Below are 15,496 nucleotides of genomic sequence, written 5' to 3' on the forward strand. Positions count from 1 at the left end.
TTCATTCCCCTCATTCGATTTCCCTCCCCGCCTTCGATTTCTTTCCCCTTTTCTAGAACCCCTTCGTTTCCTCCTCCAGATTTCTTCTTCTCCCTGAAATCCCCTTCATGGCCCATCACAGACCTAATTCTTGCAACTCATTCCATCTTTTACCATCGAAGTTGGCCCACGAAACCGACGTACATGGTCCTCAAGCACGGCGTCTGTACAATCATTCGTCTTCATCAAGCACGATTCCTCTTCAGGAATCCTCAAGCACTACTTATCTCTCTCAAGCACTGTTCCCCCCATTCCCACGAAAGCCTCACCTTCCCACTCAAAACTGCAGTCCATTCGAAGTCAAAACCCTAACCATTATCCAATCCGCAGTGTAATCCCCTGAGGTAATTTGTCCAAAATCTAACCCTAACCCTAAAATCAAGTAAGTGTAATTTTGGTTCTACTTTCCTTCTAGCATACATTTTAGCTCTAAGGGTATTTTTTTATGATTTTTGATGGATTGTTTTAGCAACCATTTTGTGAAAATCCAAGCTTTTGTGTGGCGCCCTCGACCCCCACGTGTTATTTTTGTGGAGTTCGTGACACCGGGATGATGACCACACAGATCACGCACCCCAACAACCAGTGCTCAAAGTGTGTACAACATACAATAAATGTACAACATAATATTCGCAGCGGAGAAAAAAAAAAGTCTTTCTTTATTAAGTACCAGAATTGTACAAAAAATAATAAAATAACTTTACAAGAATTTTACAGTCTTCCGACAGATAATTTAAAGAAAACAAATAACATAAGGGAAACAAGTCCCAAAACGCTGAACAATATATCAGCGACTTAAGCTTCTGGTGGAGTCAGTCCTTCAGGTTCATACTCGGGCTCTGCGTCAAACTCTACGGCACCATAAAATGGAACCGTAGGGTAAAACACCACTATGAGATTATGACATCTCAGCAAGTAATTAACCAAAACAACATCCAAGAGATTTTAAAACACATTTATATAAACACACGTCCCCATACGGACAGAAGAACAACCCATATTCATTTTTTCCAAAAATACCATTTTTATACTTACACCAAAATCTCCATTTTGGTCCCAATCATATTTATTATGAAATCACGCATGCACCACGGTCTCCCCTATGGATCGTCCGCACACCCTGACTCTCTTCGTCACATCACGGGTAACGTCCGTGCATGAGGCTTCGTAACGAGCGATGCCCAGTTACGCGCCCAGCGCGTACATGGCCAAGCATCCCCTAACCTCGCCAGCCAAAAGGTCACGGAATCGGTACGAAAGCATTACCGTCTCGTCCGTTCCCGTCGTCGCCCAGTGACAACTCAGGGGATGTCACGTCAGTCTGTTACGCTCCCGAGTGACCAGAGGAGCTCCACCGAGATAAAATCCCATCTCGGCTTAGGGTCGTGTTATACATGCACCCACATATTCAGTAACCAATGCAACAGACCACGTAACATCACAGCACATTTTAATAAAACCATAAATATACAGTTCAATCATTTAATAGGAATATATAATTAATTTATAAAATTAATCATTTATTTACACTTTTACCATTTCCACAATACACGTCATACCCCGTCCTCCACACCGGCAAAGGCCCAATTCCAATAATTTCAACAGTTACAACCAAACGTTTAACGGCCCATGGCCCAATTCCAACAGATCATTTTAATCAACAGTTACAACAAAATGACAGTTTACAAAATATAATTACAACAACTTCATTATTAAAAACTGGAAAATTACATACACACGAAGATAGGTATTTCTGAAAGATCACTCGAAAGTGCGTTGCTTAAGGTGGCGGCTCAACGGCGGCAACAGTGATTTTTTAAGAATTAAAACAGTGGCTTTTTGGTGAGTTTCCCTCAAGGGCAAAATTCGGTCTAGGGAAAATAGATGAAAATTCAACTCACGGCAAGTCAAAAATTCACAAAGAAAGCGAGTGAGATTTCAGAACTTTGGAACAAAACAGAGCTCGGCAAAGCTCAACACTAACAAAACAACAACCACAAAATTTTGGGAACACGATTACGGTTTGAGGGAGGGATATAGAATGAGGAACCCAGAAGAATTATTTGTAGAAGTCGTGGCCTATTTATAGGCCAAGCACGGCGGTGGTAGGTGCCCGTGTGTCACACGGGTAGAAGAAGAGAAAACGGCGTCAAGCCGGGCGTGACAGTGCAGGTTACGTGGTGGAGTGATGGCTTGACAGCAGATGCGGGAAGGCGTTGCCGAAGGACACGGAGGCAGGCAAGCAAGCTTGAGGTGGAAAGGGAGCCGCGTGGAGCGATGACCTGCCAGCAAGCCTTTGGAGCCTCCACCGAACGACACGGAGCTGCCATAGAAAGGTGGAGGTGGCTCACGGCAGCAGCTGGAAAAAAGAAGAAACCAGAAGAAAATAGAAGAAGGAAGAAGGAAGAAGAAAAGAATAAGAAAGAAGAAGAAGAAGAAGGGAGCTGTGCGGCGCAAGGAAGGAAACGATGGAACCCTAAGGTTCCTCTAAACGGCGCCGTTTCTGTAGGTGGGAGGGGCTGATTCACAAACCGAACGGGCTGGGCCCTGCTGGGCTGGGCTTCGGCTCACTCACACACACACAAGGCTGCTACGGGCTTCACACAACACTAAGCCCGAAAACAAACCACACAGTCCACAATAAATAATCACTACAATAAAATTACACAAAAATTACTAACACATATATAAAAATAAATAATAATAAGGAAATTAAAATCCCAACATACCAAAATAATTAACAATAAACTAATACACTTAAAAATAACATAAATAAAATAACACAATAATATAATTAAATAAATAATTTAAAACCCATAAAAATAGGGATCTCACATTTTGAATTAGATTTGTAGTGATGTTGATGGCTTTTATTCTCGATTACTAATCCATATATGCTTGTGATCACAACTGCATACTTGTGTTGATGGCTTCATGTTCGTACTTGCTTGCTTCTGGGAACCGTTATGTGCTGAGAACGAAATTACATATTTGTAAATGCAAAAATTCAGTTTAATATAAAATGTGCTATTCTATAACACATTTTATTTTTACAAAATAGGTTTCAATTGTTTTTTTTCTGAATTTTCTATTTGTGGTTAATTGTTGTGTATTGTTCTAGACAAAATCGATATAACAAAAAAAGATACACAATTAGTACCATATTATATATAAAATTAGACCTGTTGTCACGGCCAAATAACAACATAAGGTTGAGCTTAAGGGGTTTTTACATATACAGTGATTGGGAAGTAACGGAAGGCAATAATCCACTGCTAACTTAAGTTCCTTTACCAAATTGGCTAAATGTTGATGCACCCTTTTTACATTGATTAATTATAAATAGTTGTTCATTCTTGTAGTCTGCAGATTGGGTGCATTCTTGTAAATGGAATGCCTTGGGAACCAGTAGCTGCCAATGCTAATAAATTGCTTAGAACTACCAATTGTATCTTTAGTTTGGAACCAGTAGTTGACACACACTAACTAATTTCTGACCATAATACTCTGTTTCTTTAGTTTGATGTTGTGCATTTCAGATTCTTGAGTTTTTGTTAGGTCAATGTCACTTTATACAAACTTGATATAGACAAACAAAATTTATGTTTTGCTGCATTTGGTTGTAAGGGAAAAAGAAAAAGAAATGGATTTTCAAGGGTGAAAAATATAGCTTTCTGTGTGTGCCAATGTTATTACTTTTATTTTTCATAAGTAAAATGGAAAACACTTTATTTTGTTTCTTAAATGTGGGTGGTATAGAAAAGTTACTCACCCTTTGAAGAAGCTTTGTTTCTTTTATTTTGCTCATTCCTTGATGTGGCTGCATTGTCTTATATGCTACAACAATGAAGTTCATTTGTTTCTCCTGGGGTCCCCACTAACTTTCTAACATTTTTTTTTTGTTTTAATTTTCACTTGATGTGTGTATGAGATTACAACTTCGAGAAAGATACAATGAGCTGTTAAGGAGCCAAAAAGAGCTTGAGAAGAAACTTGAAGACATCAAGAAGAGGGAGATTGAGCTTCGTAAGAGAGCGGATGAGATCGAGAAGAGAGAATTGGGGCTTCTGGAGCAAGAAGTTGAAATATTGCATTCATGCAGATTACTCTGGCTATATTGAACTTTTGTAGTTGTTGTGTCATGTTATGTAATAGTGTGTAAGTGATTTTGGAATTTGGTATATGTTGTAAAATTTGTAAGCTTATGTTAGACTAATTAGTTGGTGCTTACCAGAGTTCACCAACGAATTTTGTGAAATTTGTACTTAGCTTAAGTTTCTGAAGTGATTTGGGATTGAGTTTTGTATAAATGAATGATTAGTTTAACTTTTTGATGTTCTTTAATCTAACTAGTCTGTAATGGGATTGCTTCAAAATTTGTAATTTGATGTTTGTTGAATTGTCACAGATTTTGTCCATAGCATATGTATATGTTTATGTATATATATATAGTTTGTTTGATCCATGCTTATTATAATTGATATGCAGAGAATAGATATACTGCTGTAGTGGCCATTATGGAGGCCGAGTCTCTTAAGTCCTACTTGCTGCACTAGATCACAATTGATCGGGAAGAGATTATCATACACTAAAACTAAGAAGGAAAGGAAGAAGGGATAACAAAGGAAAAGATTGTGGACTATTGGATTGACGCTACCCGATAACTAAAATTTTGGTGTTAATGCTGACATAATTTTCAGTTCGTGCTGTTGCAGTCCTTCGTAGCTGCAACATGATTTTTTGCTTCTAAGAATATTTTTCATGCTACTACAACATGATTTTTTGCTGCTATTGTCCATGATATATTGCTGTTTATTTCTACTAAAGGTTGAAATGGTGACTGATTCCACTTCTCATGGTGGCCTGAGACATAGATCTAAAAGTGACAAGTGACTAGAATAGAGGGCAAGTAAAGATCATAGATGATCAAGCTGAAATGAAAGGTATGCATGTATATATATATGGTCATTCAACATAAGCATTCCCATATCTAACAGTCTCATTTGCTCAAAAAAATCTCATTCAAGTACACAAAACTCCAACCTGCTATATATGACCATTCAAAGCACACACAGTTATAGTCATTCTCATTTGGTCCAAAATAGCGAACAAATCAACCTGTTATATGTATATATGACCATTCATCATAAGCATTCCCATTTGTTTCAAAAAATCTCATTCAAGTACACAAAACTCCAACCTGCTATATATGGCCATTCAAAGCACAATACAGTCCAATACACTCACATCAAAATACATTCCAATACACAGTTCCAATACACTCACATCAAAATACATTCCAAAGTTCCAATACATTCAATACACAAAGAGTATCTGAATATTAAAATTAAAACATCTCATTGCGCCGGTTGTGATCCATCCCCATATGGTTGCACTGGTTGTGATCCATCCAACCCAAATTACATCTGTAACGAATAATGTTCAAATATTAATGTGATATTGATAGTACAATCTAAATATTAAAAACTTACACTTTTTTGACTTGCAAACACTGTTTCATGGAGCACGGTTCCACTAATGTCTGGAACATCTTGGTGATACATATTTGTTAGAAAACTCAATAATATTGAAATTCAAATATAAACCCTTAATATACCTGCATGTCAGCAACATTTGTGATATCTATCCCGAATATTATTTCAAGACAAAGATATGCGTTATGTAATGTCTTCCATATCAAAGATCCTACCATTACATCCATAGCCCCTTATGTCTTTTAAATAACTACTACAACTACCTTAAGATGCCCCACCACTACTACCTTATGTCTTTTTTTATAAGGTTTGAAAAGTGCAGTTAGGAACACAGATGATGATGACCATATCTGGTCTGTGAAGAGAGAACCTCACACAAAATGGCCTTTATAATTTCTTGATCACTTTAGTAGTCTTTGGATAACTACACGTGTGGTTAAAGTGATGGTTTATCTTCAGATTCCACATGCTTGTGCTTGACCTATTTTATTCAAGTACTCGCCCAATAAAGTGCTTTCTCTTTCCATCCAAACTTGATATGGAAGTTGATTGTTCTACTAGATTCCTTTATCAACGCTTTTTTATCTAAAAAAACTGATCTCCACGTTTCTGATCAGCTAAAGTCTAGGAATAAGCAATCGTTTTAGAGTCCATAGTTGTAGCTCTAATGCTTGGTGGCTTGCTATTTTCTGTCCTATGTTCATAGTTTATTTGAATGGGGATAAACTATGAACATAGACCAGTAACCTTATGAAGAGTCTTTAAAGCAAATTAGAGGGAAAAAAAAAAGTCCCACTATCACAAAGAAAGCTATTTACAAGCACTAAAGGGTAACCAAGGATGAGAGCAAATACTCTAAGCATCTGAATTAATCAAATGGAGTGAAAATTCAGGCCGGGAAGTTGCAATCTTGGCAAAATGAAAGGACACACTAGCCTTGAGATTTGGAAGATCAGGCTCGATATCTTTAAACATTTGATAAAAAATACACACACATTAAAAAAAAAATTTAACTATTAAATAATAATAAAAAATCAGTAGATTCTCTCGATAGCTTCCCTATGTGGGAGAAGCATTTTCTTTTTCTTTTTTTTATTTGAGAGTTGGCAACTTCTAAAATTGACCTGTTGTGTTCTCTGATAAATACAGGATGTTTTTACATGACAACATAGTTGCTGGTTCACAACCAAGTTCCAAAGTAGAGCCAAGCAACTTCAAGAAAGAAAGAAGTAAACCTGAGTTTTAGCAGTACCTTAATATATAGACTCTGCCAGTAAAGAATAAGCCAACAATGGAATAACTGATCAACTGGCACAAAAATCCAGAAAAGCTCAAGCCTTGCATGAGCAACTCATTTTGGCATTACACAGACAGCTCTAAAAAAATCTCAGTTCATTCGTGAAAAATGGGTGTTGTATATTAGCAAATGTTCACTTTAAAATAGTTCAACCAACCCAACAACTCTCATAATGCTGTCAGTTCAATATTTAAGCAAATGTTGAATAGTTTATTCATCTAATTCACCATCTTACTGAACTGACTGAAGTAGCAAAACAAATAGAAAGAAGTATCATAAAAAGGATACAAACCGATGGTGCTAATCAATTAATTAGGAACTCGCTAGAATAAAGAACTCTTTTTTTGGCCAAAGGTAAGAACTTGTTATTACCTCCTCGATGAGATGATGGCTTGTGACAAATCCACTCCAGCACTCTGCAGTACTCAAGCAAAGTACCCAACAACCTGTTCAATACCAAATATCCATTTATGTTCTCGATTCATACCACAGCCACTCATTAAGAAAATTCTGAAAAACGAAATTTGTTTGAAAATCTGAAGAAATGTGTAAAGAATGTCACCAAGAATGTTCAGAGGACTGGGTCTTGAAGAACCAAATCACAGTGGACCTCTCACGGCGACTGTAGACCTCTCTCTCACCCACGACAAGGTCCGCGACTCAGCTATGTGACTATGGCAACCGCAACAGTCGGAATCTTTCACCCACGACGGTGACCAAGGAGGGAATGCTTCAGCTTCACAGGAACTCTTTGGTTTTGCACAAGGAACGACGATCACAATGGGAAGACAGACCCATTTCGATTTTCCTCCTTTGCATATTTCGTTCGTTCTTTTTTTTTTTTCCCAATAATAACGGCTTGCGTGGCATACTGCCACGTCAGCCGATGCCGCGGTGGTGACGCAGGCCGGTTGGCCATAGAATTTCTGTTTTTTTTTTTTTATGGTCGAACTTAGTTAGTAAAGTTCAATTATAATCTTACAGCTTAATTGTTAAGATCGATCACGACGACAAAAACATGCAACCTTGAGCATTCAACTTCTTGACCATATTTCATTCTTTGTGATCTCTCTAACATGTTACAAATATATGAAAAACTATATTGATCTTAAGCCAACGTGTAAAACACATCAGATAAAGTGCTTACATGATATAATTTGATTTCAAAAGTAAATTTTAAAATTTGAATCTTATAAATCAAATATTAGAATTTAAGTGACGTGGATGGTGTGCTCTAGCTATGCATGACTGGCTTGAGAATAAAATAACTATATTATCTTTGTTGAAGACATGTATGAGGGATCTCGAGCTCTTTTGCCTATGATCTTGCTCATATTAACAAGGGATGCAGTGAGATTCACTCTTCTGAATTACTTCCGTATGGAATTCAAGTTCTTTGGGATGGGAAGAAAACAATGGAGCAAGCTGCTGCAGTTATTGTGAAACTTGTAATGTCTAAGATCATGACAAATCCAAATGGTTATGTCAAATTAATGCTACGTATATTCCAAAAGAAAGGAGAAACGGCAAAAAGAGAAAAGGCAAGGAATTCTATGGCTGGCTAGCTTATGAATAGGCACAAAATGTTTCATTTTTTATGCAGAGGAATAGCCTCTCATATGCCAATGACATCTTACGTGCAGTAAACATGGAAGCTGCATATTCCCGGCACCCCTTTCCCCTCTGCGCTAGCCTTTCCGAGCCTTCTCCGACCACTGTTTCCAGCACCTCCAATAATGACTCCACGTTTGGAGCAAACATGTGACCGTATTCATCATCAACAACAATACTACCTTTGATGCTGGGAAACCTCGAAGCAATCAAAGGTTTCCCACTCATCATGGCCTCCATTAGAGTAAGATCAAGACCTTGGGGTCTAAGTGTGGGATTTACAAAGACATCAATGGCATTATAGAAAGCTCTCAGTTTTGATGGATTCATGGACCCCAAAACTAGGACTTGGGACCCCAAATCCTTGTACCTTTGCTCCCATGGTCCGGATCCAGCAACAATCAAGTAGACACCAGAGTGATTTGTTATGAGCTTAGAGAATGCTTCGAAAAGTAGGGGATGGCCTTTGTCTTTAACTAATCTTCCAGCCACACCAAGTACTAAACTTGCATTATCTGGGATCCCAATTTTAGACCTGAACTCTTGGCCTAGTTGGATATCCTTTCCAAACTTATCATCATCAACACCATTGAGAATGACATGGACTCTTTTGATAGGGATTTGATACACATCCCTAAGCATTTCGCCACAGCTATCACTAATGGCAATATGATGGGCATAGTTCTTGAAAAACCTTATCTCATTTAGTACCTTTGGGACTACCCCCTGTATGCTTTTGTTGAAAGCTGGAGATATGGGCTCCTTAGGTTTACGAGTTAAGTCTTGGAAGATATCAGATTGTAAGCTCTCAAGGGCTATGCCATGCCATGAAACTGCTAGGTTTTGAAGCTGACGGGCAATCCAGTGAGGAAGTGCAACGCTTTCCGAGTGAACAACATCGAATGGTTGGCGTTGGTTCTCTTCCAAAAACTGTTCCCAAGCTTTGTTGTAGCGCCACTGGCCTGGTTCGCCTTCATGGAAATGGATGTACGGCGAAGAAGATGGATTCCCAGGCATAGGAACATTACCATTAGGAGGAGGGGAAGTGAAGACATGAACTTGATGACCACGACGAGCCAGAGCAGTGTGCAGGGTATGCGCATGGCGCTCCATGCCGCCGGGGGTTGTGCCAATGGGCCACTTGCGAGAAAACACAGCAATTTTGAGAGGAATAGGAGGAGGATGGCCTTCAATGAATGGAAGACGGTTCCACGCAAACAGGGCAGTCCGGAGATCGCCGGACCAGGTGTTGGCATGGGTGGCAAAGGAGTTGCAGATGGAGGTGGTGGTAGGGGCGTGTAGTAGAAAAAGGGCTGGGATGGTGAAGAGAACTACAAAGAAAAGGGTAGTGCATAGATAGGATTGAGAAGGGGAAATGGGTTTCTTAGCTTTGTTGTTGAATGCCATTCTTGGAGGATTCTGAAAATGAGAAATGGACAATTTGGTTCTAATCCTCCCTTAGAATAATAGTTAAGAGAAAAGTGGGAGGCGGGCTTTGTGGGGGAGTTGGGCACGCACAAAGGCACCCAAGAAACGCGTTTCTCACGCCTCTTTGGAAAGGAAAAAAAAGGTGGATTCATGTGCCAAAAAGGCCCTTATTTATTCTATAAAGATATCTGAACCTTTCATTACATGAAAGACTCTATGACTGAAGATATCTTATCGTCCCCTTTTCATGTCTTGCACTGTATCAATGGCTAACAAGAGAACAAGAATTACGAACCTTTCGATTCCGAGGGTGATTTGTTTGATCTTTTCAAAGTTTAAAACAGTGTGCTGGGCAGTCAACTCGGCCGAGTTAGGCAAAGCAATCTGTGCAGATCTAAAAGGAGAACAAAGTCAACCATTGCGTTGAGGTATGTTCAAAGAAAGGACGATTTTCTATGCACGCAGTTGATTTTTGACTTGGAATATGTACATATTCCTCACATTTTCTGTTCTTTAGGCAGGATTTTGGTGACAGGTGTGAAGCCTTTCTTAATTTCGTTATTAATTATTTATATAAATAGAAAGTCAAGCAAGCTAGGCTGCCCGATTGCAGGTGTGCTATTTTCTTGGTCTCGAAGCACTCAGGGAAATTAACTTTGGTTGCTGTCTTTGTCAGCAAAGTTTGGATGACTTTAAGTAACGTCGGCATATATGCAGGATATATATATATGCACATGCAAATAGGCTGTATTATCTGCAGATCACATGGAGGATGGAGGAGGGGCTTACATGGGAATTAGGAAGATTGGGATTGCGGTTTTAAGGGTCGACAACAAATTGTAATTAAATTAAGAATAATTTTTCTCATTAGTCACTATTTACTATCTCACATCCCACACTTTATAAAAAACACTATACACTCTATGAAAATAGAAAAAAAAAATTGTCAGGTGTGGAGTGTGAGGGTGAATAATAACTGATGTATAACAAAACCTTTGAATTAAAGATTACTCCAAGTAATCAAGTGTCCATCTATTTCTAATTTCTCTTAGGAATAACAAGGTTTCTAGGACAAGGAAATAACTCGAACAGGTGATCAGCTTGTTGACTTTGCTAAAATGTGGGGTCGACAATTTGTATTGAGGTGTTGTATTTGGATCTTGTTAAGTCAAGTTCGGATTGTATCAACGTAAATCTTAATCTAAATCATTTCATTAAATGGGTAAAACCTACCTATCCAAAATTGCTAATTTTGCCTTAGATTTTCTAGTTGTGACAGAAACTGTCATCTCTAAATATCCCACATTGGAATAGAGTCATTTCAAGTTGAGTTTAATTTGTATATAAGTTAAAACATTTAAATGGATTAGACCCATCAATCATAGTCCGGTGACGTCTAAAGATGCAGAAAAATGGAAACTTTTAAGTGTTGGCACACTTAAAATAGAGAATTTGGTTGAAAACTCTATCCCCACGACACCCCACCAAAAAGCCAGCACAACCCAATAAATCGTGTTATAGCCGAACAATAATAAACTTGACCCTTTAGTGGTCAGTTTTTTTTTTTTTTTTTGAAAAATTCTATACATCATACTACTATTTTACTTTCATTTCACTAAGTATGATGTAGCACATTTATCACCATTAAATGATTATTTATACATACTTCTTTATCATCTAATGATAATAAATGTGCCACATACCACTTAGTGTGATCAAAATAGAATGAGAGTGTGGTGTATAACATTATTCTATTTTTTTCATATAACTAAAGACATTAAATTATGAACTGCCAAAGACCTGTGGCCTGGTTGACATAATCCCTAGCATCCAAAATTGAGGTCTTGAGTCGATACCCCCCAAATAAAAAAATTAAAAAAAAAAAAAAAAAAAAAAACCTATGGACTATGGACTACACATAGTTATAAAACCATAGCTTATTACTTGTATTGTAACACCGGCAATCATATCCTATCGAGTTTCAGAAACCTATAATCTTCTATGGGCACAATTCAAAATGTGCCATATGTCCCTTGACACCTTCTTTGACCCAAAAAAAAAAAAATCAGCAACTTGGTTTATTTATCTATATGCGTGCTTTACTATTAGATTTAGATCCATTGCAGAATAAGAAATTCTCTCCCGAACCTCTCGAATACGATGAATAGACCAATGCACATGACCCTCTTCATTCTACCAATTAGTCAACAGTTGGGAATCAGTTTCGACCACATAATTGGAGTCCGTTTGGACAATGAAATGAAATGAAATTAATTTATATAAGTTGAATAAAATATTATTATTTTTTAATATTATTATTATTTTAAAATTTAAAAAAGTTAAATTATTTATTATATTTTGTACGAAAATTTGAGAAATTTGTAATTATGAGATGAAATGAATTGAGAGTATTTCTATATTCAAATGTGACTGATAGGTTTAGAGAGTGAGATGAGAATTTTTAGTATTAGATGAAAGTTTAAAATATTATTATTGTTTTAGAATTTAAAAATTTTGAATTGAGATTTGAACAAGTTGAATTGTTTATTATATTTTATATGAGAGTTTGAAAAAATTATAATGATGAGATGATATGAAAATTTTATATCTCATTCTATGCCCTAAACATATCTTCAATGTAGTGCAAATTCACAGGCTATCAAGCAATGCCTGTCTCAGCCATGATGTTAGTGTCCTGCAACCATAATAGGCCATAAAACCACCCAAGAGACCCCTTCTTGTATTTTGTTACTCCTCTATCAGTTCAAGGAATCAACAAATGCTTTCACGTGATAATCTTAATCTTGTTAGCAACATTTTTTTTTTTTTTTTTATATATAAGTAAATAGATAGCTTTATTGAATAGAATGAAACTAGACATGTCAAAGTAGTAAGTACACAAGAAGTATACAAAGTAAGACACCTACTTACATTCTAGTGAGCTGAAAAGAAGATAGAAATTCATGGACACTTCTACCTTCAATATAATAGCAGAAAACCATTGTAAAAGAGAGAATACAAAAAAATTACAGATTTCTCCCGCTGCACGCTCCTTGTTGTTAAAGCACCTATCATTCATTTCTAATCATAGACACCACATTAAGCACAAAGGTGTTATACGCTAAGCTGCTGCCAATTGTGCACTGTTATGCCTCATGTTCCAGCACGCTAGTAATTCTACCACACTCTTAAGCATTACCTAACTCAATCCGGCTCTATCAAGGATACCAGCCCATAATTCCCTCCACCACCTCACAATGTAAAAGGAATGATCTATTGATTCTCCATTTTTTTTTTTTTGCACATGTAGCACCACTCCATGACCACCATACCCCGCTTCCTTAAGTTATCAATTGTCAATATCTTTCCAAGCGCGACTGTCCAAGTTAAAAACGCAACTTTAGGCGGAACTTGTGCTTTCCAAATACTCTTCTACAGAAAAAGGTGGGTTGTTGTACTGTTAAAGTCATGTAAAAAGATTTAACAATAAATTTTTTTATCCCCATGTGAATGCACAACATACGGTCTCCCCCATTTCCTCCTACCTTTGCTGAATACAAGTGGCTAAAAAAGGCTGCCATTTCATCAAGTTCCTAATCCTGAGCATTTCTAGTAAAAGTGACATTCCAAGTTACCGTCCCATTGGTACAACACAGTAAATCTGAAACTGCCGCTTGCTGTTTCCAGCCATGTTAAAAGCGACTGGAAAGATGATGGAAATAGGTCTCTCCCCACTCCAAGCATCGAGCCAGAAACGAAATCTTGCTCCATCACCCACTCCAAATCTAATATGTTTTTCAAAAGTGTTTCACCCCTTGCTAATAAATTTCTATAGGCTCACTCTATATGATCTCAACCCTCATCAGAACACTATCCCCTCCACTTACTACCATACTTGTGTTCGATTACCTCTTTTCACAACGAGTTCATTTCTATTTGATACCTCCACAACCACTTACCAAGAAGGGACTTGTTGAAGATGCTCAAATTTCGCACTCCTAATCCCCCATTCGCAATCGGACAACACACCCTTTGCCAACATACAAGGTGGAATTTGGTTTCCTCCCCCATGCCCCCCACAAGAAATCTCTAAACCACTTTTCCATACGATTAGCCACTCTCACCGGCAAAGAAAAAAGGGAAAAATAGTAAGTAAGAAGATTGGAAATGATACTTTTAATAAGTGCTAACCTCCCCCCTTTTAATAAATATAGTTGTTTCCACCTCGATAGTCTTTTTTCAATCTTCTCTACCACCCCATCTCAAATGCTGTTTGCTTTAAATGACGCCCCCAAGGGGAATCCAAGATATTTCATAGGAAGTGAAGCAATTTTACAACCCAACAACTTAGATAGAGAAGCAATATTACTCACAACCCCCACCGGTACCAACTCTGACTTCTCAAGTTCACCTTAAGTCCTAATACAGCTTCAAAACACAACAGGACCGCACTTAGAACTTGAATCTGATCACTAGTAACATCACAGAAGATAAGAGTGTCATCCGCAAATAATAAATGGGAATGTAATTGACACCATTACTATTATTGCCCACCGAAAAACCAGTAATGAAACCCCCCTAACGGCAACCTCCATCATGCGGCTCAGAGCCTCCATAACTAAAACAAAGAGGAAATGTGATAATGGATCCGCTTGTCGCAAACCCCTCGAAGGCTTAAAAAAACCACAAGATTTTCCATTAACTAAAACCGAGAACCGAGTGGTCGAAACACAGTGTTTAATCCATTCGCACCACCTGCTTCCAAAACCACATCTTCTCAACAAATAAAAGAGGAAATCCCAACACACATGATCATACGCCTTTTCCATGTCCAACTTGCACATGACCCCCGAAATGCATTCTCTTAACCAGCTGTCCAAACACTCATTTGCTATTAAAACGGAGTCCAAAACTTGCCTCCCTAGAACGAAAGCATTTTGAGGTTTGGATATGAGTTTGTCTATCACCAAACTCATGCAATTAATTAATACTTTTGAAATAATCTTGTAAATCCTACTTACCAAGCTAATAGGCCAAAAATCTTTCAAATTATGGGCACCAACTATCTTGGAGATAAGTGCAATAAAAGTAACATTTAATGACTTCTCAAACTTAAGATTATAATAAAAAGTATGAAAAATCTACATCACTTCCTCGTTCACAATCTCCCATCATTATTGAAAAAAAGGCATAGAAAAACTATTCAGACCTTTATCTTTACACATGCCTCTAGTAATCTTTACACATGCCTCTCCCCACTAGGTGCACCTCTTGAAATAATCCTCTCTGGAAATAACTAATCATTGTCTTGAACATTTACACAGCAGAGTTTATATTCAAGTTTTGTGCAGAATGCTTATCAGATCGTTTTCAATTAAGGGGTGACTTCCAAAGTCTCCAAGAATTAATTGCCATCTTTTTACCAAGTTACTGTACTGTTAGTACTGTATGCTGTACCGTTGGTTTCCAATTTCTTCAACTTAATAGAAAGAAAATATATCACCTTTGATAGGAATTGCTTCCTTTGTATGGTGTCTGTCAAGGGTAAGCAGAGCTTTGCCACACGTGCAGCTGAAGCTTTTTAGCAAACCCCGAAACCAAAGATATTTGAGTGGAGAGAAGATAT

At 37.6% G+C, this 15,496-nt stretch overlaps 1 protein-coding gene and 1 long non-coding RNA gene across 3 annotated transcripts; one reads left to right on the forward strand and one right to left on the reverse strand.

Moving 5' to 3' along the window:
* On the forward strand, positions 1–4,365 carry LOC121236996. 2 transcript variants are annotated; one of them, XR_005934857.1, is made up of 2 exons: positions 1–421; positions 3,985–4,365. It is a non-coding gene; the product is annotated as an uncharacterized LOC121236996 (long non-coding RNA). The 2 variants fall into 2 exon arrangements; XR_005934856.1 differs by having other exon boundaries at positions 3,989–4,365.
* Positions 4,366–7,908: 3,543 nt separating this feature from the next.
* On the reverse strand, positions 7,909–10,462 carry LOC121236995. The gene has a single exon (XM_041133544.1). The coding sequence runs from the start codon at positions 9,847–9,849 to the stop codon at positions 8,398–8,400; it is 1,452 nt and encodes a 483-aa protein (XP_040989478.1). The 5' UTR covers positions 9,850–10,462; the 3' UTR covers positions 7,909–8,397.
* Positions 10,463–15,496: the final 5,034 nt, after the last annotated feature.

The sequence above is a fragment of the Juglans microcarpa x Juglans regia genome, chromosome 6S, assembly GCF_004785595.1.
Source record: "Juglans microcarpa x Juglans regia isolate MS1-56 chromosome 6S, Jm3101_v1.0, whole genome shotgun sequence".
Classification (NCBI taxonomy): Eukaryota; Viridiplantae; Streptophyta; class Magnoliopsida; order Fagales; family Juglandaceae; genus Juglans; species Juglans microcarpa x Juglans regia.

What these genes read in the sequence shown, in the direction of transcription:
- LOC121236995 (XM_041133544.1), bottom strand. Translation starts at nt 9,849, where the DNA reads ATGGCATTCAACAACAAAGCTAAGAAACCCATTTCCCCTTCTCAATCC.